Source organism: Ambystoma mexicanum, chromosome 14, assembly GCF_040938575.1.
Source record: "Ambystoma mexicanum isolate Mex_15411 chromosome 14, UKY_AmexF1_1, whole genome shotgun sequence".
Taxonomy (NCBI): domain Eukaryota; kingdom Metazoa; phylum Chordata; class Amphibia; order Caudata; family Ambystomatidae; genus Ambystoma; species Ambystoma mexicanum.
Window position 1 is genome coordinate 542884761 of NC_090940.1, and position 22155 is coordinate 542906915.

Genomic DNA, 22155 nt, shown 5'->3' on the forward strand with positions numbered 1-22155 from the left:
TTTGTAAACTTTGCTTTGATATACAATATTTTGCACTATTTATTTTCTGCTCAATATTTTGAGTGATCGCCGAAATGTTATTTTTTTGGTGCTCATTTAGTAGTAGACGGACAGTCCAGCAGGAGAGCGTCCGACCAGTACTGGCTACGCAGTGCATGCCGGTCTGATAGATTCTCATCATGTTCCGCCTGGAAACTATAGAGCCACAGGAATACACCGTTGTCCTGGGTTCTTGGATTCTTCAATCTCTATGAGAAAAATCTGACTGGATCTCCACCACACACATGTGCACACAGCGGAGATCTGTAATGGCAACCAACATGAAACACTAGGATAGCCAGTGCTTCATTTGTTGGGGTGTTTGCCAGGGCTCAGCTATTTTTTCTACTTAATGTCTCAGAATCACTTTAATTCCGAAGTGGTGATTGTCAGTGCACCCATCAACCGCAATGAGCAGGTGCGAACTGTAGTGTAACCCCAAATATGTCGACACTGTAGGGAGCAGCTATGGGTGGACCCGCAGTGTCACAGGAGTGTTAGAAAATATTTGGGCCCTGGCACTTATTTTTTTTACAAATTAAGCTCTGGTGATAGCTGCCATTATTGGGCATCACTATCGACTCTGCCTGCATTTAGTGCACACTAAAAAGCAGGTGGTGGCGTCCACTGGGTGCCCGGTCTCTCTGCCCGCATCAGAATACCAATGTGGATGGGGACACATGTAAGCCTGGGCTTCAATGTTAACAAAGGAGAGCACTTATTCTCACAGCTGTCCTTAAGTGGGTGCTTTCAGACTTAAAGGAGAGTTAACTGCTTGTAACATTGAAGATGCACTAGAATAGTAGCATTAGAATGTCCAAAGAAGTTAGATGACCCCCACCGTCTCTGATGTTAGCTCCTCTCCCAACATTTGAAGAGATAGCTCCCCCACCTCCCGAAATGTAGGTTTTATTGCACCCCTTGCTTCCAGGCCCAGTAACGACTTACTAGGTCGTTGCACCTACTAATAACAGCCAAACAATCAGTTGGGTATTGAAGTCTTAACTCGCATATTAATTGTGGGCATTGCTTAAGTAACCACTAGTCTTTGGAGCCCAGCCAACGACTGCTCCCGCCGCGTTCTATCGTATCCTTGCAATTCATGTACAGTACTCGGTTGCTCACGAGCTAGGCCTACACTACAGAAAACATCCTGCATACAGTCATACAATTAACACCTATATTGTTACATTTAAATGCGAGGTTGGGTACATGCAGGGCTGCTTTCCCAAGTACCCTCTCATTATGAAAAGATATGTCACATGTAGACAAAGACTACTGTTCCAGAGGGGCGGCATGTGAGGCTGCTGAGCAAGGACCCGGTGTTTTGATGCCAAAAGAACTGTTGAAATGCCTGATTGAATTAACATCTTGGTACCGAGCAGAACAGAGCACGTGTCCCTACATTAGCCATGATAATTAAGCCCCCCCCCCTTGATATTTTCTTTGATTCATGGGTGAACGAACTCTCCCAAAAAATATCCCACCCTAACAAATGCCCATAGTCATCGTGTACACCGCTATCACGCATTGCACAGAGTGGCTGGCGCACAGATTACACACAGACGCCTCATTCAGTTTGGCGCCTGGTACAAGGAGGCATTAGAACCTGCCCCAGCTGCCTATTGTGTGGTAGGTGACCGCCACCCCAATTAATAGTGCCAAACCAAAGGCAAGTCCTTCTCACAAGGAAAAAGGTAACCCAGCACCCAATAGTGCATGATGATAAAGTCTCTAATACTATTTTTATTTTATTATTTTTATTGGTTTATTCAAACCTTTAAGAAAAACGGACACAAAAAAGGTATACATCAAAATACATTCTTGTTACCTTCCCTCCCTCACTCCTCATCATCTTGACAGGTCGACAGTCGTCGCCAGCATGTCATCTTTTATGTAATCGAGCCAATGACAGCTACATTAGGCTTCTCATCTTTGTTTAGACCCAAGTTTACTTTTTGTTCGTCCAGGCGGCCTTTTAGCACGCGAAGAAAGTTTATTAGTGCGAATAGGACTGCTCCGTTATGCCCCTCAAAGAGTGCTTTCCACCAGTCTTCAGCAGACATAAATTGGTGCTCGTTGATCATTACCCCAAAGTAAATTCCTCTTTGTTGTTGTAATGCTTGGCAAAACAATAGCAGATGTTTTAAGGTCTCCTTATTCTTATTACAAAATCTGCACGTAAGATCAGTGTCGGCGTACTTCGCCCAACTGCCCAGACGCTCTTTCATTTCTAGCATGTTTAATCTGAAGCGCAAGTACAACGATCTTGAGTGTTGGTCCATGAGCAAAGTTAGATATGTATGTCTCTGACCATACGCTTTAGCTTCTCCTGGGACCTCCTGCATTAATTTTGATTTTACTCTTAGATCGCAAGTGTTGATCCAATCTGCTCTCCAGATTTTGGTCTTTGCCAGCTCAGGATTCTCTATTAGCGTTTGAAGGGAGATGTCATACTCTTTTAAAAGTGCTTGGCAAAGGAGATTCCATTTGAAGAGGATAGTATATACTTTGGCACTGTCGGGGTTGTGTAGTATTCGAAATTGAGCCACTGGGTCTTTCATCATCGTTTTTTTAAACAGGCTCAGTAGGTTCCAAGTAACTCTTGCCTGGATTGAGGTCAGGCCCAGTTCATAGCGTAGGCAGACCGTCGAGGTGCCCTTAGGGAGCTGTAGAACTCGCGTCCAGAATATGTTTTCAAGTGAGTTCCACAAGTCACTTGTGCAGACAAAACCGTTTACTCCACCATAGATCAGGGCTGGAACAACTTTTTGTTGGAAAAACTTGATAGTTGGTTCTAATGAGAATTTCCCAAATTTTTTGTTGATCAACAGCGCTTGGCAAGCCATCTGCCGGCACTTGCTTTTTACGACTTCAGTCCATGGTGCGTCATTTCTGCTGGCACTAATCCTCATACCCAGGTATGTGGAGTTTTTTACGGTCTGCAATTGCTCATTAGCAAGACACCATCTGAACTTCTTTCTTCGTGTGCTAAGGCCTTGTAATTTCTCAAAGATTAAGATTTCACATTTTTGTTTGTTAATGTGAAGGCCGTTAGCTGTGGTGTAAGTGTCAAGACAGTTCAGTTTGCGCTGGAGGCCTATAGGAGTCCGATCTAGGCCTATAGCAGTCCGATCTAACAAAATAAGGTCATCAGCATAAGCCAAATATTCAATGGGCGATCCGTGTATTTTCGGGGGAAACGTGGCTGTGCCGTTAAATGCGTCACTTACATCGGATATAAAGAGGTTGTAAATAGTGGCTGCCAAGGGACAGCCTTGTTTCACCCCCTTATGTGTGTTGATAGGAGCGGAGAGCGTGTCTTTCGTGTCCAAACGGATCTTGATGGAAGTGTCCGTGTGTAGTTCAAGAATTGCATCCACTATACTGGGCGGGCATTTCCATTTGGTAAGTTTTTCCCACAACATCTCCCGGTTTATACTGTCAAACGCGTGAGACAGGTCTATCAGGGCCAAGTAGATCTTAGCGTTGGATCTAATTGCTTCCATCTTTAGAAGGTTCAGCACCAACAAGTTAAGACCACATCCGACCCCTTTTGCAAACCCAGCTTGTCTAGGGTCTACATGATTAGATCTTTAGCCCATTTTAACAGTTTCTGTTGCAGGAGGGGTAGCGAAGATCTTTCAGATTCTATCGCTCTTAGGCTGGGAATCAAATGGCACAACCAAAGCACATTGTGACGGTTTAGAATTAGATCGTCAGAAGATTCTATTCGTTCTAGTATCAGGCGGTGAGGTGCTTGTAGCGTCGATGATTGTGGTTTTTTCCCTTTTGCATTTGTTTTTTGGGGGTATTTATTTGTGCTATTCTGCCACTCTGTTTGGTTTTTAGAGTAGTTGACAGCAGCCAAAGGCGGCTTGTTCTCTGTTTTTCTCTCTATGGGTACATCATTAGTTACCGACTGTGTCACACGCTTTGCAACTTGGAACATGTTATTCGCTGACGGGGGCTAAATCACGACTTGTGGGCCTAATACAGGGATCTTTGTGCGGAGCTTAGCAGCGAACATCAGACGTTTAGCATCCAGGGTAAAAAAAGGAGGCGTCTGCTGGCCTTCCTCTGTTTGGGGCAAAAACGATGGTTGAATCAATTGACAGGTTCTGGATGATCTTCTGGGCAGGCTCATGTTGTTAAGCTCCTGTTGGGAAGCCTGCGATGGTGTGGCAGCTGTGCTCTTGACTGCGCCCTGTGTTGAATTGATAAGCACATCTAGAGTATTCTGGGAGACCGCAGCAGGGCATAACTCGAGTAAACCCTGCGAGGAAGCCGATGGTGGATCCCTATCAGTGCGTTCTTCGTCATCGTATACGGATACATTCATCAGGTCGCCTGATCCATCGCTGATGCGAGTATGTGTCTCCTCGGGTTCCGCTGAGACAGGTTTGTCCGAACTTGCGACCTGCTTTTTTTCAAGGATTTTATCTTTGGATATGGAGCCATTGACAGTTACGTTGACTGTTTTAATGTTGCGTAAGAATTTTCGGGAGTCGATTCCTCGTCTCACTTTCTTTGACGGTTGATTTTTGGATTTTTTAGATAGTCCACCCATGGTTTGAGGCTTAGCTGAAGAGGCCTTTTGCACAGCCACAGGATCCTTGAAGATGTCATATACGGCAGGCGGGAGATTTGCCCTAACATTTGGTGACATCGGTGGCGATGGATGGCACGACGGTTCTGAGTTAGTGATTGACTTCGAGGTTGAAGCCAGTTGTGGGTTTTGGAGTGCCAAGTTTGTATCAGCCTGACTCTCCTTTAATACAGCGGCAAACACGCTACTATATTGGCGTTGGTCCACTGGCTGGAAAATTCCATGTGGTTGGGTGCAGGGCCTTCCGTCCTTCTCCATATGTCCAAGCAGCAGGGTGAGATCTGCCGAATTTGAGGTAACTGGGTAGGACACGTTAGTCTCTGGATTAGCCGTACTGCACAACATGGATTCAACTTGCGCGTTAACGGGTCCAATTAGTTTATTAGGAGCCGCTATGCTGCTGATTCGACTAGGGTCACTCTCGAGTAGATTAGTCGCCGCCAACATCCTGGGACTGCTCGAAGGCACTGACGTGCAAGCTGCTGCGTTGGATGGAGGACTACACCAGGGGTGACCTCCGTTAGACAAGCGTGCTCTTTATCTTGCTGTTGGAAAATGGCCAAAGCTTCTTTGGCGACTTCTGCTAGAAGTTTTTTGTCCAGATTTGCGTTTTTAGCATGTTCGGCCAGGGTTTCAAGAGCCCAGTCTGATTTTTTGTGTATCTCCTGTAGCACTTCCTTGCAGTGGAAGTTTTTGTTTTCCATGCTCTGCAGTTTGTTGTTCATGGCGATAAACACCGATGAGAGCTCTTTTATGTTGTCATTGAGGTTCTCATACATTTTAATAAATGGCGCGGTGGATATGGCCATGGAGGAAATTATGGTTGCTTGTAGGTCTTTGGCATACTGGACTGTTCCTGGTACTTCCAAGTTTTTATGTTCGGATCGTGGGCGTCTCCTGCCACGATAAGTTGGTTGTCTGATCTTTGGATACGGACGTTCCATTATGGACGAGTCAGCTGGAGTTTGGTCAGATGAAGAGTCACTTGTGCCAGAGATGACTTCAGTAGCTTGTCTTAGTGACAGATGCACAGCTGGCAAGCCCAGTGAGTTAATGGGGCATGTGTTGCCCATTTTGGTTTTTTTGTTCTGAGAACAGCTCAGACCCGGTGATATACTCGCATCAAGCCTCCTGCGTTTATAGAGGAAACCTGCCCTCAAAGTTTGCACCAGGGGCTGCGTTGTAAGAGGACAGAACCCAGAACCAGAAGTGTCTTTTACATGAGTCTGCACAACCGTCCTTCCGTTTGGTGTGCTTTTAGCGGCTCTTTCTTTGTTGAGGCAAGTGAGGTCGAGTAACAATTTGTTGGCCACTTCCAAAGAGTTTCTTCTATCAAGCCCTGGTGTCAGCTCATGAATGGAGGAGTTTCGTGGCGAACGGGGCTGAGCACCACCCAGAGCACCGTCTTTAAATGAGTCAACCCGCAACCCATCGCATTGTCGAGGAGTGGCACACACTGCCACTTTGTTACTGCTCGGGATCCCGCTAATGAAGACTGCTTCATCCCCATAAGTAGATACCTCCTTACAAGTATGCCCTGGCGTGGTTTCAGAAGTACCTGAGATGTCAAGGGCACTATAGAACCTTGACCGTGGTGACTCCAGGTTTGCATTTATGTTGAGCTTTGTGCACTCCTCCAAGCGTGGTTGAGGGCCGCTAGGGTCAGACGCAGCACCGACAGTACACTCCTCACTTGGGGCACAGGGAACGTCAAGAACACAGGGTGGCCGCGCACTCGCCGTACCGAGTGAGCTCCGCCCCTCGTCCCGCCCACCAGGGCCGCCAGCCGGCGAAGAGCCCGATCCTGCACCAGCCAGCTCCAGGCATCTGGCGACGGCGAGGTCCCCAAACACACCGGGTCCGGTCCCCCCACCCAAGCCACCCCCCGACAGCAACGCCCGCACCCGCCGAGAGCCCGCAGGACCCGCCTGCCTCTGTAACGCTCAAGGGAACAGAGAGCGCGGACGAGACCGCACAGGTGACAGTGTTTGTGTACGGCTCCGTACAGTTATAGTTATTGTTGCTGTTATTAGATTTGCGTAGTGATTTGCATAATGTTCGTGCACAATCTGCACTTACTTGTAGAGTAGCAGTAGCAGCTTTCAATGCAGAAGATGACGATGGTGAGGCTGGTACCGCAATAGTGCAGTCGTTTGGGCATGGGACGTGAGGCGGCGAGGTGTGCAACGCCGTTACACATGTAGCAGGACTCCAATTCTTATCTCCAGGTGTTAACTCCAATGGTGGCGCCAGCTTGCGTTGTGCGCGAGTTTCGCGCATTATAGCGCTGCACTGCACTGCAGCACTAGACTGCAGGGGGCCACGTAGCCCAGGGCAGAGGTCAAGCTGGCGGGACCGCTCTCCTCGGCTCCTCTGCTTCTCGCACTCCTCAGACTCTGCGCCGGCTCCACGGGGGGAATGAGTCTTTGTAGGTTAGGTGAATTAGGCACACCCACAGCAGAAAGTAGACAGGGTAGACAGACTCTCCCCTCCAACAGCTCCTCAGACTCTGCCCTGACTCTGCGCCCGCTCCGCGGGGGGAATGAGTCTTTGTAGGTTAGGTGAATTAGGCACACCCACAGCAGAAAGTAAACAGGGTAGACAGACTCTCCACTCCAACAGCTCCTCAGACTCTGCCCGGACTCCGCCAAGTCTCTAATACTATTAGAGTTTGTGCTGTGGGGTGGTGTGTGGGGGGAGCAAAGCCTTACCGGGGCTTCCTGTGATTGGACACTGGTCCAGGAGACCTGGACGAGTGCCCAAGTGTAAATAAGCATCACAAAGGGAAGGTTAGAATACAGAGATTACAAATGGTCAGGGCCGCCATTCCATGTTTTGGCGATTGGCTGGTCAACTGGAAACGGTAACAAGAACAAAGGAGACGTATGAAATGCAGGCTTCCACAGGTGGTTGGAGCTTGGGTTCCACACTTTCATCGTCAAAAGAGAAGAGATTGTGCTCTCATTTGAAAGACTATTTTGTCTAAAAAGTTATTTTAGCCCCGCTCCCAGAGTGGGCAAAATCCCATAAGAGGTTATTTGGCCATACTCCCTTTTCAGTAGAGGGGCTACCTCCCACTTTTGTCTACAGTTCTTGTGTAGATTGGGTGGTGAAATCTTGGTTCTTGCAAAGGTTATTTGTCGGTCGATCATGCGCCACCATTCTACGCACATTCCACTAGCTTCCCCCTAAGGTAGGCATTCTATTTACGGTCAGTTGTGTGGCTCATAAAGCAGTCCACCGTCACCAATCTCTGGTTCTGGCAGCCTAGCCGACCAATTCACTGGGCCACCAATCTTTCCATCTCATGGAAGCTCTGTGGTCATGAGGCCATCCTTGGGATGTAAGCTTCAAGATACTCACTGGGCCACCAATCTTTCCATCTCAAGGAACCTTTGTGGTCATGAGGACATCCTTGCGATGTAAGCTTCAAGATACTCACTGGGCCACCAATCTTTCCATCTCAAGGAACCTTTGTAGTCATGAGGACATCCTTGCAATGTAAGCTTCAAGATGCTGCATGAAGCACAGTAGATGCTTTTAAGGTCTTTGCCTGGAGAAGTGAACTTGGCTTTGGAGTGCCATGGCCCCAAATGCATATAGCCTTTGTAATTATTGTGCTTTCAGAAATAAACTCGAATCCCACTTGATTCGTTGGATGCAGAGTTAATCAATTATACTTGTATGGTTTTACATTTGGTTCTTTATACAGAGCCCTACAGAAAGTGGTTTACCAGCCATTTTGAATCCCTCAAAATAGGCAAATACTCCCATGAAAAAAATATAGGGAGTACAAATATGTTGTCCAACTCCAGGCCTCGAGGGCCAGAACCATGTCGGATTTTCAGGATACCCATCATTAATATTCATGAGGTAAATTTGCATACACCGATTCTAAATGTATGCCCATTTCTTCTCATTAATACTAATGAAGGATATCCTGAAAGCCTGTCAGGATTCCGCCCCTCGATGCTTGGACTTGGACAACCTGGAGTGGTACCAGCAGAGCAGTGCCCCCAGGATGTAAACATGCATCTTTTAATTTGCTTGAATTACTAAATGCAAAGAGGTATACATTACATGAAGACATGCTTTAGAGCAGATATGTTTACTCGTCAAATATATACCCCAATTGGGAATGCTAATTTGCTTTTTCCTCCTCAAAAAACATAATTTTACTTTTAACTTCATTATTGAGTAAAGGACACTTACTCCAACATCTTATAAGGAACCCCTGCATCTACTGCTATGCTTTAAATTATTGTGTACTTTCTATAGTAGAATGATTTACTGTATGTGTGGTGTGTACTGCGCTCTGAGGTTTCAATCTTCACTCTGGTAAAGAAACATAGAATTCGAACAAGGTTCGTATCAGGGAGAGAAAAAAATAGAAAAACATATTTACAAAAAGCCTCCCACGGATATGGCAGCCTCTCCGTGCCACACAGTAAGACTGCACAGCTAGGGGACACATTCCAGCTCCTTTTCATGACGTTAATTGAGGATTTGTAGTTTGAATGCAACAAACTAACCTTTCTCCGAAGATCCCAAACATCCGTTCGTAGACCATCTTATCCTTCTTGTACTGGGGTGACATCAGGAATTCCTAAACAAAACCAAAATTCATTCAGTGCATCAATGCGCTACATTTCTTATCACCTAGCGCAGAGAAGAGAGAGAGAGAGACAGACAGGGTTACCTAGTGTGAAAGAGGGAGAAATACTACTTTTCAATGACAACACAATGCAGCATGGACAAAAGACAATTTACCTCATTACGAATGTGGTGGTATCTGGGCAGGAAATCCGCCCAGATACCACCAAACTGAATTACTGTTACTGCCACCTGGTCCGGCTGAATTTCCGCCAGATTGCAAGTTGTGGTGGTGGAGTAATTCCCCATTTAATATGGGTCCATTTGACTCATTAGGTTTTTGTTTGATGGAATTATCGCTGTGGAATTTCTGCCATGGTAATTCTGCCGATTTTTCTGCGGTGAGTTGGAGGATTTACCTGTAGAATTTTTCTGGAGGCAAATCCTTCACTCCAAGCCAAAACAACAAATTTGGTGTAGTTGTAAAGTTGCCGGTAACATAGTTACCGGCAACTTTACCAATTACCGCCAAACTCGTAATGAGGCAAAATACACAGTAAAATAGGGTCACAAATCTATGCCATGAATTCTGGGGGAGTTGCACTATTTTACAGCACGAGGTCACTTTTCTAAACTTAGGATGCTGCCAGCAAATAACACCACCATAGGTGGCCCCACTGATGTAATTATACAGGAGGGTAAAGGGATAGAAGATGGGTAACAAAGGCTAAGAGAGAGGGGGCAATGTAGCACAGATCCTTCATTCAATACTGTGATTCCCGGTACCAAGAACAGCATCTCCTTTCCCCATTATTACTATTTGCTCTGCACAGTATTAATATTAGTACTTGGCATTGCAGTCTACAGTCAATTGACTCCTAAGCATGAACATGTGAAGGCGCCCGAAGAGGTCTACTACTCATCTGGGGGGGCCAGTAACATATCATCAATGGCATGTCAATCTTATAGGAAGTGGCTAGACTGGCATTCCCATGCTATATTCATCTATAAACAGGCATCTTCTACCGGCTGCCCTGCTGATAATTTAGGACTGACTGCCAAAGAGCCCTCAACAATGACTATGCTGGCTACGGTTCACAGTAGCTGCAGTCCAAAACAGCTGCCAGATCTATAAGGAGCGTAACAGAGCCATGCTTGACTCCTTTATGGTCAATGTTGGTTATGTGACGTAGAACATACACTATTGATAAAGTCATGGGCTCGTGGTTAGCATTGATCAAAGCGTTGGAGACAGACCTAACATTCCATTTATTCCTGATAAACACAATAATGTAGCCTCTTTGTTACCCAATATTTGTTTGCTCTTGTCTTTTTCAGTTAGGTATGGAAATTGGCAAGGTTTCGAAAATTGCCAAGAGCTGGGAGCTATTTAGCTCCTTGTTGGAGTCAAGGGGAGCCTGGCTAGCTTGAAACCAATTGCTGTCAGCAGCTACTTTTGACTACCCAGGCAAGTGGTGTCATACACATGTAGCCATGTGATATTAACTGTGTACATTTGGGAATGTTTTTACAAGGACTGTATAAGGGACATTTAGAGCATATTGGGCCTCATTACATGTTTGGCAGTGCAGTAAAATTGAGCTGGAGGTAAATCCGCCACCTTTCTGCCAAATCTCAGCAGAACTACCGCCGGTGGTATTATCGCCACAGTACTTCGGCCGAAATCCCCCACGCAGTCCTACGGACTTGAGATTAATGGGGGCTAACACCACCACCACCACTTGTAATGTGGCGGTAAATCCACCGGACTAAGTGGCGGTAATGGTAATTCCGTTGGGTGGTAATACAGTGGATTTCTGCCAGAATACCACCCAACTCGTAATGACCCCCATTATATAATATGTACTGGATAGCAATTTTGAGTTTGCATCATGCTGCCGGGCTCCTGGTCCCTCAGAGGTAGCTCCCGACTGCTGAGACCCAGGTGCTACTTTTTGCTCCTGGTCCACAAATCCTACTTTTCGATCCCTGGATCGGGATAATACTAATGGTGTTTGAATGTTGAATGTTCTGAAAATGAGGAGTGGGAACAGATGTATGTTTTGCCACATTTGTGTTACTCATAGTCAAAAAATATTCTCTTTTTTTTTGTCAAAATCGTACAATACAGTAAAACAGAACAGAGACTTTTGAATACGGTTGCAACAAAACATTAAAAGTGGAGCATACATCCATGCCTTTATTCGCTTCTACACATGGAAGGACGAGGCAACTGTGTAGCCAGTAAATCTTCCTTGGCTTGCACCATTCTTATATTTCAGCCAGTGGGCAGAAAGATCATTACCCCAAATCCAAAGAGCTTAAAGACCGCTCCAGAATATTTAATACAACAAACGCTATAGAAAGGGCAAATATGAATAATCATAATAAGCAAACTCTTCTGTGTTTTGTGAATAAATCAATACCGCTCGCGAAACGCTGGGCACCGGACCCCAAGCAGGCCGCCATATAGACACATGTTGCATTTGTCCTATTATTGTATCCTGAAATAATGTGATCCCTCGAAGCACAGAAGTTGGGAAGATTGGGTCGCTGTACTATTCATGATGAGAATGTTAATATTTAATTGAAAGCCCAGAGGAATGTGGTCGACTGGCCTATAGGGCAATAGGCCCATGGCCGAATCAAAAACACAAAATGCTGGGGGGCCTGGCCAACTGCGAGGCGATGCAGACGTGAGTCCCTTCGGCTCCCGCTGCCGCGCTACACATCCTGGTATTTACAGCCTACTAAGTGATTGCTAACCGTGTAAAGAAGGCACCACACGAGAGATGACCTCCTGCGGCACATCTGGGTAAAGTTTGGGTGCTGAAAACGTCCGCTGCATTGAACCCTGACACTTTTGGAAATCGGAGAGGCGACCGGAGCCTCCGAAACAAGATGGCCGCTGGAGGACTTTCGCACCTGCGGCCGTGTCTTTGAGGCCAGACTGGTAGGGGCTGGAGAAGGGGCTGTGGTGAGACGGTGAGGAGCAGCGAGGTGACATAGACGGCGTCCGCCTCTGGTGCTCTGTGGCCGGCGCCGCTCGAGGACCGCCCGACCAATCCGGCGTACTGTGCGGTCTTTGACAACGCACTCCCACACTCAGCGGCGAGGAGCAGTGGCGCTGGCCGCAACGGCCGAGGATCAGCAAGGCTCCTATACAGCCTGACGCCGGTGTGATAAACGCACCTGCCGCGGCTGCCCTGCTACTCGGCTGTCGGTACCGGAGACAACAACAGCTGCCCCTTTGGGGCCAATAGAGGAGCAGCCTGCGGCCCCGGAAGCCCTCTTGCAGGACAAGCCCAAGCTGCCGCAGACGGTGAGGCCCTTTCGGCGGAGAGAGGAACAGCGCTCATCCCCGCATGGACCCGGACTTGGATGGGGTGCACTGTGCGGCAACAACCGAGGTGCTTCGCGAGGGTGGTGAGCTAGGGGCAGACGGTCCGCGATGCCTCAGCCCTGCCTAGGGAGTGAGGAAAAAACAAACAAGCACAAACGCACAGACCAGGACACCACCGCCCCGAGGGGAGCTAACAGCGACTTTCGCAGACCGAAGCGGGCGGTGCCCAGGAGCAGGACAGGAGAAGGCAGACCGCCGGCTGCACGGTGCAGACCAGCATTACTTGCCCCCCCCTGGGCCCCTGCCGACCAAGGAGTGAAGTCTGGGAGATTGGAGCAGGTCCACAACATGGGGCATACGCCGAGCAGTCCTCAGACAGTTTTAAAAAGATGAGCGGGGACCCCATAGATAACGAGGGGGATCATCCCCCATATTCTACCCGCGGCCTTCCTGAACCTGCTGGGGTGCGGGGATAAACTGAGCACTGAACTTATTTGCAGGCCTGAGGCTAACATACTGAAGATGATCCCAAAGCACTTTGGCTAATAGAACTATCGTAGACACTCCTCTAACGCAAGCTCTGGGGGGGAAAAAGACCGCCTAAGTGGCAGGGATACTCCGGGAGGCTGGCAGGACGGCGACAAAAGAACACCCGCCAACATTACTGAGTGCTGTGGCTCGGCACTGGAACCTGCGGAACCTCCATGGGCCGATCACAATTACCAAAGTCCACTGTGCCTCCGAGGGTCCCCTCCAGCGGGTCTAGGATAACGAAGCCCTGGGCGGGAAGTCCACAACTGTCGGGCCGGGTGGTAACCATGGGGAAGGAAAAAACGAAGAAGCCCAGTATGCAGAACAGGATTGAACAATACACTGTTCCTCCGTCACAACATGCTGATCCTCAGCAGCAACACCCCAAGGAAACGGAAGCCATACACACTCTTTCCCTTAAGGACGTCATGGCTGCCATTGCAGACTCCCGGTCGTCTATGGAGCAGAAGATAGACTGAATAAGCCTAGATGTCTCTCTCCTCAGACACGACCTGCAGAAATTGTCCGTGCGCACTGGGGAAGCAGGACAGCGCATCTCGACCACAGAGGATGGGCTACATAATGTGCAACAACAACTCCAAGGAGTCTCGGCTACGCTCAAAACTCTGGAAGCTAAGGTGGAGGAAAGCGAGGGAAGATCCAGGCGGAACAACGTCCGCATACTTGGTATCCCTGAGAAAGAGGAAGGGCCGTGCATGGAACTTTTCCTGGAACAATTACTAACAGACCTGTTCGACTTGCACTCCTTCTCCAAATTTTTCTCTATTGAGAGAGCACACCGTATGCCCGCAGGTAGGCCGCTGCCCGGCGCTCCTCCACGCACTGTGATAGTGAGGTTTTTATACTCTTACAACTGGCAAGAACCAAGGGCTCGGTTACCTCTAACGGGTCTAGACTGGCCTTCTTCCCTGACTACATGAAGGAAGTACAGAAGGCGAGGCAATCCTTTGGAAAGCTCAAGAGACAACTGCGATCACTAGGAGTCAAGTATGGCCTGCTCCTCCCTGCACAACTGAAAATTTACCATAAAGGCACAACGATCCACTTTGACGTTCCCGGTGAAGCATGGCGCATGGCAGAGCAGCACATTGAAGGGGACTGGTCCACACCCCGAGGCAATAGAAATAGAAATCCCAGACCACCGCTGGAGCAATGCCACATGCTGGACCAGCTGCCACTGCCAGATCCGCCAGCGAATGGTGGAGACGAAGCTCCACCGTGACTCCCGCTGCGGGCTCAACATCCTAGCTGACATGCAACCATTTTATGGACAGCACCACAGCAAGCCCCTCCGGGGCTACCAAAGGCGTTTCACACACTTACAATGCGGCAAGCGGAGGCTCGTTACCCTCTCATTTGGGCAAAATCCCCCCCAACTTTTCTAGTTGAACTTTAATAGGGCTGTTGAAGCTGACACTCTACCCTTTTTTATTGTCGGCAATGTTTGGGCGACATGTACTTCATGTTAGGGAGGAGTATAGGGAGGGGGAGGGAAGGGTCAGTTGGGATGAGTTCTTTTTGTTACCCCAGAATCAGCTTTCCCCGGTATTTATCAGGGGATGGTGAAGTCCCTGGTCAGTTGGGACCGTATCACGCTCAGGCAACGTTTCAGCCGTCAATCTTTGTCCACTTTACACTACACCGCCACACACCAGGGCTGCACCCTTGTGGTTCACCTGCCCGCCCCTCTGACAATCTTGACAGATGCCACCTGATCAATCTCAAGCGCCTATGACCGCGCGCCCCAGATCCCTTAGGGTCCTCACCTGGAATGTGAACGGGAAGGGCTCCACGATCAAAAGAGGCCCGATTAAGCAGCTACTTTCCAGACACTCCCCCGATGTGGCCCTGCTTACTGAAACACACCCAGCGGGGGCACACTGTACTTTTTTTCTGCGTACCAACTACAGGACCGCTTTCCATGCGGGATATACTATGGGGTCCAGGGGCACCCTTATCCTTATACATAAACGCGTCCCGTTTGCCTTGCAGGTGCTAGACCGGGACCCCCGGGGTCGATATGTGTTGGTCATGGGGAATCTCTGGGGGAAACATTTGGGTTTGTCTCAATTTATTCCCCACCTGGACTGGGGCAGGAACTTCTCGATGACCTGACTATCCTTATGGACAAGCATCAACCGGACAAGTGGTTTCTGGGCGGCTATTTTAATGATGTCATGTGCAACACCATAGACCGCTCCCATCAGCGCAACCCGGGTATTCCCACAAGGCAGTCCAACTTTGCGTCTGCCCTGGGTCTCTGTGACGTGTGGCGGGAACTGCACTTGGGAACCAGGGGTTACTCGTTTCATTTGGGAGCCCATGGCTCCCTCTCCAGGCTTGACTACCTGTTTGTCCCGCACACAGATCTTTTCAAAATACTCTCGGCAGATCTGCTCCCCCAGGGAATTTCAGACCACTCACCTCTGATGGTGGAGTTGCGACTGCAGGGAACAACCCCCTCTAGAACATGGCGGTTGAACACCTACTATTTGGGCTGCCCGGAGCCGGTTGACCGCCTCACGGAAGTCTCAACTGAGTACTTCAAGATCAACGACACTGGCGAAAATGACCCGATAGTGATATGGGAGGCCTATAAGACCGTGCTGCGGGGAGAAATAATCTCCTGGACAGCGAATAGGAGAAGAGAGAGGCTCCTGAAGATAGTTGAGGCAGAGGCGGAGGTACTTGTTTACTTTCACAACACATTGACATTGTCGACACTTGAGTATGTGTTTCTGGTTCGGTAAATAGATGAGATGAGGCAGTGGCTGATAGAATTGGAGCAGCGCTGCACAGAGGATACCGAACTGTCTTCAGGACTTGGAGGTCGATTTCAGACTGGGTGAATGAGTGGGGCGCCATCCTATAGTAAAAGAGGCTATGTTAAAAACGGTGAGTATAGATTATGTACACTAATGGTGAGAAAAGCAAGGCAAGGGACCTACCATATGAATGTTGATTAGCGCCATGGCTGTGGTCTGAGTAAATAGCAGCTGCTGGAAATGCGGCTGCGGGGGTCGATCTGCAGATGTCAGAGGCCCCGATCTAAGACAAAAGGGAGTCAAAAATGACTGGTAAGAATTAATCTGTGCAAGGGCCGTGACTGTGCGAAAGGCTTCATCGAGCTTGTGTACAGTGGGCGGCCAAGACTAGGTGTTTGAGGTGAAGAACACTCATGACTGATCTCCAAAATTAAGAGAGAGTTAAGGTGAGGCAAGCGTTGGATTGATACAAAAAACGCAATAATTGCAAGTACGTTACTTAGTGTTGTTTTAATTATGCTAGGAGACCAATAATGTGCAGACTGTTTAATTATCAGTGTAGGGCGCGAGTAATCCAGGGATCTGGACAACAAGGGTGAATTGTAGGAGTGGAATTTAGGCGAAGCCCTCTGTGATGCGAAGGTTGGTGCACACAATACGAGGGGAGAGCTGTGCCGTGAGACCTACCAGTGTCCGAGTCGGGAAAAGAGCTGTGTCACTGTCGTCGGTTGCGCTTGACTGACTGCGCATGTCAGTAGTTAAAACGAGGCCGTAGTGCTCGCAGGCACTGCGCATGCGTCTGGGGATAGTGTAAGTGGTGGGCGCAGTCGTACTCAGTGCGTAGGTTCGCGCATGCTTGTTGGTCATGTGTGGTAGTGGACGTAATTGAAACCTGGAAATGCGTAGGCCTTTTTACTCCTTGAAACATCAATTAGGAGAGACAGTTACCGGCATGCAAGCAGAATTATTTATAACAATAAAGTCAATAGGTACTTATACTGTTATGATGCCAACAGTGTAGGGTTTCATTTCTAGTCATGTGTTACAGTATAATACAGAGAAACATTACGGCACGCCATAACATAGTGCCTCCGAAAACATTACAAATATAAACAGTATGCAATTGCTGTATCTTTTCTGTACAGACAGATAACCTTAATAGAATGCTCCGTTTTACTAAACTGAGTAAACTCTAAATTATGGGCAGCTGAAGGCTGAAGGAAGCGTACTCCACTTGTTAGAGGAGACACATGGGTGCATGGGTAAACATGGCAGGGTCAAGGCTCAATGAAGGGAGCAATTGGATATGGCTATCGAATGGAACCTGTTCTTCAATAAGTGAAGCCATATCCAATTGCTCCCTTCATTGAGCCTTGACCCTGCCATGTTTACCCATGCACCCATGTGTCTCCTCTAACAAGTGGAGTACGCTCCCTTCAGCCTTCAGCTGCCCATAATTTAGAGTTTACTCAGTTTAGTAAAACAGAGCATTCTATTAAGGTTATCTGTCTGTACAGAAAAGATACAGCAATTGCATACTGTTTATATTTGTAATGTTTTCGGAGGCACTATGTTATGGAGTGCCGCAATGTTTCTCTGTATTATACTGTAACACATGACTAGAAATGAAACCCTACACTGTTGGCATCATAACAGTATAAGTACCTATTGACTTTATTGTTATAAATAATTCTGCTTGCATGCCGGTAACTGTCTCTCCTAATTGATGTTTCAAGGAGTAAAAAGGCCTACGCATTTCCAGCTTTCAATTACGTCCACTACCACACATGACCAACAAGCATGCGCGAACCTACGCACTGAGTACGACTGCGCTCACCACTTACACTATCCCCAGACGCATGCGCAGTGCCTGCGAGCACTACGGCCTCGTTTTAACTACTGACATGCGCAGTCAGTCAAGCGCAACCGACGACAGTGACACAGCTCTTTTCCCGACTCGGACACTGGTAAGTCTCACGGCACAGCTCTCCCCTCGTATTGCGTGCACCAACCTTCGCATCACAGAGGGCTTCGCCTAAATTCCACTCCTACAATTCACCCTTGTTGTCCAGATCCCTGGATTACTCGCGCCCTACACTGATAATTAAACAGTCTGCACATTATCGGTCTCCTAGCATAATTAAAACAACACTAAATAACGGACTTGCAATTATTGTGTTTTTTGTATCAATCCAACGCTTGCCTCACCTTAACTCTCTCTTAATTTTGGAGATCAGTCATGAGTGTTCTTCACCTCAAACACCTAGTCTTGGCCGCCCACTGTACACAAGCTCGATGAAGCCTTTCGCACAGTCACGGCCCTTGCACAGATTAATTCTTACCAGTCATTTTTGACTCCCTTTTGTCTTAGATCGGGGCCTCTGACATCTGCAGATCAAGATCAAGAAGAGAGACAAGGGACAGCGCTGTGTTAGGGAGATTATCACCCGCAGGGAGTGAACTGCTGTTCAGATGCCGAAATAGTAGAAGCCTTTGCCCAATTCTACGCCGCACTTTATCGGGCCCCAACCTCGCCGCTAGACCCGACCCTTCTTGACAACGTTGTAGTCCCTACCCTCTCTGAGCAACAAAGGGAGATGCTGGACTCTGATCTTTCGGAGGCTGAAATAGTAGAGGCCCTTGGACAACTGCAACCGGGGAAGACTCCAGGCCCCAACGGGTTCCTAATTGAAACCTGGCAGAAACTAGGGGGTAATAACACAACGCCTCCCCTGCATCAGATGCTATTGGCCGCCCGAGAGCGGGGCTCCCTCCCACATGATCTCTGCAAGGCCACCATAGTAGTTATTCCCAAACCTGTTAAACCCCAGGAGCAATGTGCCTCTTACAGGCCGATCTCGTTGATTAACGGCGGAGCCAAGGTCCTGGCCAAACTCTTGGCTAACCGGCTCCAACTAGTGGCGAACACGTTGATACACCCAAACCAGTGTGGCTTCATGCCTCATAAATCAACCCTAATGAATCTGCGCTGACTCCACCTGGCGCTAGAACGGGCCTCTATGCTCGGTACCCCATTGCCCCTGTTGGCAATTGATTTTGAAAAGGCATTCGACTCAATCCGATGGGACAGCCTCTGGGAAATCATGACCCGCATGAGGTTTGGAGAAGGTTTTCTGGATTGGGTAAAACTGCTATACACAAATATCCAGACAGAAGTCAAGGTGAACAGATGGACCTCCCGATCCTTTCCCCTGGGCAGAGGCACGTGACAAGGGTGTCCCATTTCCCCCCCTCCTCTTCGCCCTCGCGATTGAGCCGCTCGCATTGTGGCTTCACCAGAGCGGGGCATGGACGGGATTTAGATGGCCCGAGGGACACGAAGACCGCATTTCTCTCTATGCCGATGACCTCTTGCTATACCTGGCCGATCCAATTCGGAGCTGCCCCATAGTGACCCAGATGCTGGTCACCTATGGGGAATTCAGCGGCTTGAGAATTAATTGGAAGAAATCCATACTCTTCCCGGTGAAAAGGGGAGAACTGGCTGACCTACTGAGCTGTCCATACTGGTTTCAAAGGCAGGGCTTTAGGTACTTGGGGATCTGGATAACATCTGATCTTACCAAATACGTAGTGCATGACCTCCAGCCAATTATGGAAAGGTTTGTTAATGACGTCCACCACTGGAAACTCCTCCCTCTGACCCTCATGGGGAGAGCCGCACTTCTTAAAATTATGTCACTTCCAAGATTCCTTTATATCCTGCAGAACGCCCCGCTCACGATCCCCACCTCTGAATTCAACCGCATAGAAACCCTCCTCAGGGAACTCATCTGGAGGTCAGTCGTGTGTGGTAGTAAGCATTTTGCAGAGGTCGGTGTGGGAGGGTGGGATTGGTGAACCTCGCCTCCAGACCTACTATTGGGCCTCACAACTCGCGGTGGTCAATGATTTGCTTCACGGTGACCGAACACTACCTCACATCAGGGCTGAAGTGGAATCCATGCAGGGCACAGACCCATTACAGGTGCTATACCATTCCCCACAGTGATCTCTCCCGCCCCACAATCAAGGCCCACATCACCACCATCTGGAGACAGGCACACATGTTGCTGGGTGGGGAAATAAAATAACTGCAGCACAACCTTTATGGCAAAATAGCAATCTGAAGGAAATCGAGAAACTTGAACCGTGTCCGCGTTGGGTGAGAGGGGGAGTTCGGAGAGTTGAAGATATCCTGAAAGATGGGAAACTAACCTCATTTGAAGACATGCAGTGCAAATTCCAATTGCCCATAATCGAACGATATCACTTTATGCAGCTGACCCATGCCCTGCGAACCCATATACCTTCGGAAGACACGGTCCCCGATTACACACTGATAGAACGCAATATGCTGCCTGTGTATATCCCCAACAAATGCACATCCATTCTTTATAACGCCATTACATCCTTTGCTACCCCTGAGCTATCGAGACTAAAGACCAGATGGGAAGGAGATGTGGGTGGGATAGACCCAGAGGACTGGCTTCAGGTCTTAATGCACCCACGGGAGGTGGCCATTTCCTCTAGGCTTAGATTGGTGCAATTCAAAATCCTGCACAGAGTGTACTACCCTCAAACCACTTTATACGGCTGGAAGAGGGCAACAAATCTGAAATGTCTCCGTTGTGGAGAGGAGGAAGGCACCTTCTATCACATCCTGTGGTCATGCCCCCGGATCCGCACCTACTGGAATGCTTGTTGAACAGAACTGTCCAGGGCACTCACCTGTCCTATCGAACTGGACCCGGGGGTCCTAATTCTGGGTGTGCCAGATGAGTCCGACTCTAACAAATGGGAAAAACTGCTATTAAACACTGCAACAGCCCTGGTGAAGCGCAATATCGCGCACAAATGGGGATTGCCAGACCCCCCCGACACTGGAACACTGGATACTTGATATGGACTCATGTGCCATGATGGAACACCGGGTCTATGGCGCAAGAGGATGTCCGACCAAAGCATCTAAAATATGGGGGAAATGGGAAGAGACCGAAACCTTGATAACCAGGGTCAGTGTTGGTCACTGCAGGAGCAGATGGAGGGTTGGACGGGAGGAGGGCGGCTCATGGTGATAGGCGATACTAATGACACTATGCAGACTTTTGATTGAAGGAGCTGACCTGAGTGCTTTCTTTTCTTTTGTTTTTTGTTATCGCCCCCCTTGTTTGGTGGCTGTCTTGTTTCTGTCATAAAATACAATAAAAAATGTTTTAGCAACAAACAAAAAACACAAAATGCTGCTGTGGGCCAGTTTTTGGTGGGGAAATGGGCTGCTTTTATGGCCAATGTGGGCCAGTTTGATGAGTTACTTCACTATGCAGCTAGTAGTTTGACCAGTGTCACTGAATAAATATGCTGCACAATTTGCATCACACTTCATCCACTGTTTTATTGGTGTCTGAGACAAGTTTATGGCCAGTCCGGCCCTGCAGAGGAAGACCCCAGCTGGTCGACACACGAGTCAGCGGACACTTTGAAAATACATTTTAATAATCATGAACATATGTGATTCAGTTTTTCTCCATATTCGTGGCGCAGTGTGAGAGTGATACACACATTGCTTCTTTCACTTGAAAATTATGTTTTGCAGACAGAATGTATTAATATATTCCTTTAGAATCCGCCGGCTATTATTTATTTAGCAGGTGCTAAATCGAGGCAGATTTCAAAAGGAAGCAGTTTGCTTTAGGGCTTGCATGAAAATCTCAAGCAAGCGGAAGCGCCTGAGGTTAAGGAAACTAAGGCAGGGAGGCCAACCCCACTCAGTGCCCCACCTCTGCCTTGTGTGATCGCGAAAATGGGTTGGAGTGGAAAATGGAGGTGTGAAATTAGTACGTCTTGCCTTTATGCCTCCATTTTCCTCTCCACCAATTATAAAATGACCCCCATTGTTTTATAGAGCACTCATTATTAGTGTCCAGGGCCACTTTGTTCACCAAATAAAAGCAAAGTGATGTATGTCAATTAATGAACATGGTTTTAAAGAGTTTCACATGTTTTCAAACTTGACATTGGTCCTCATTATGAGTCTGCCGGTAGCCGTGCCGGTAAATATCGGCACGGCTGCTGCCGGAGTCATGAATTTACCGGCACCCGGCAATGGGGATTTACCGGGGCATTCCAGCCGCAGTGGACCCGGTAAATCCCCATTGCCGGGTGCCAGTAATTATTACTCCACATTCCCATTTGAGTCCCATTGGATTCAATGGGAATGGGGAGGCTGGATGCTCGCGGGTACCGGTCCACCC

General features: G+C 48.2%; 1 protein-coding gene across 1 annotated transcript in view; it reads right to left on the reverse strand.

Annotated features, from left to right (window-relative positions):
- The window catches only part of LOC138526942 (cholesterol 24-hydroxylase-like), a 428213-nt gene that overhangs the window by 259077 nt on the left and 146981 nt on the right, over positions 1-22155 (reverse strand). The window contains exon 4 of the mRNA XM_069637835.1: positions 9181-9254. Within this exon, the coding sequence (XP_069493936.1) occupies positions 9181-9254 (74 nt within the window). The remainder of the gene's footprint in view (positions 1-9180; positions 9255-22155) is intronic.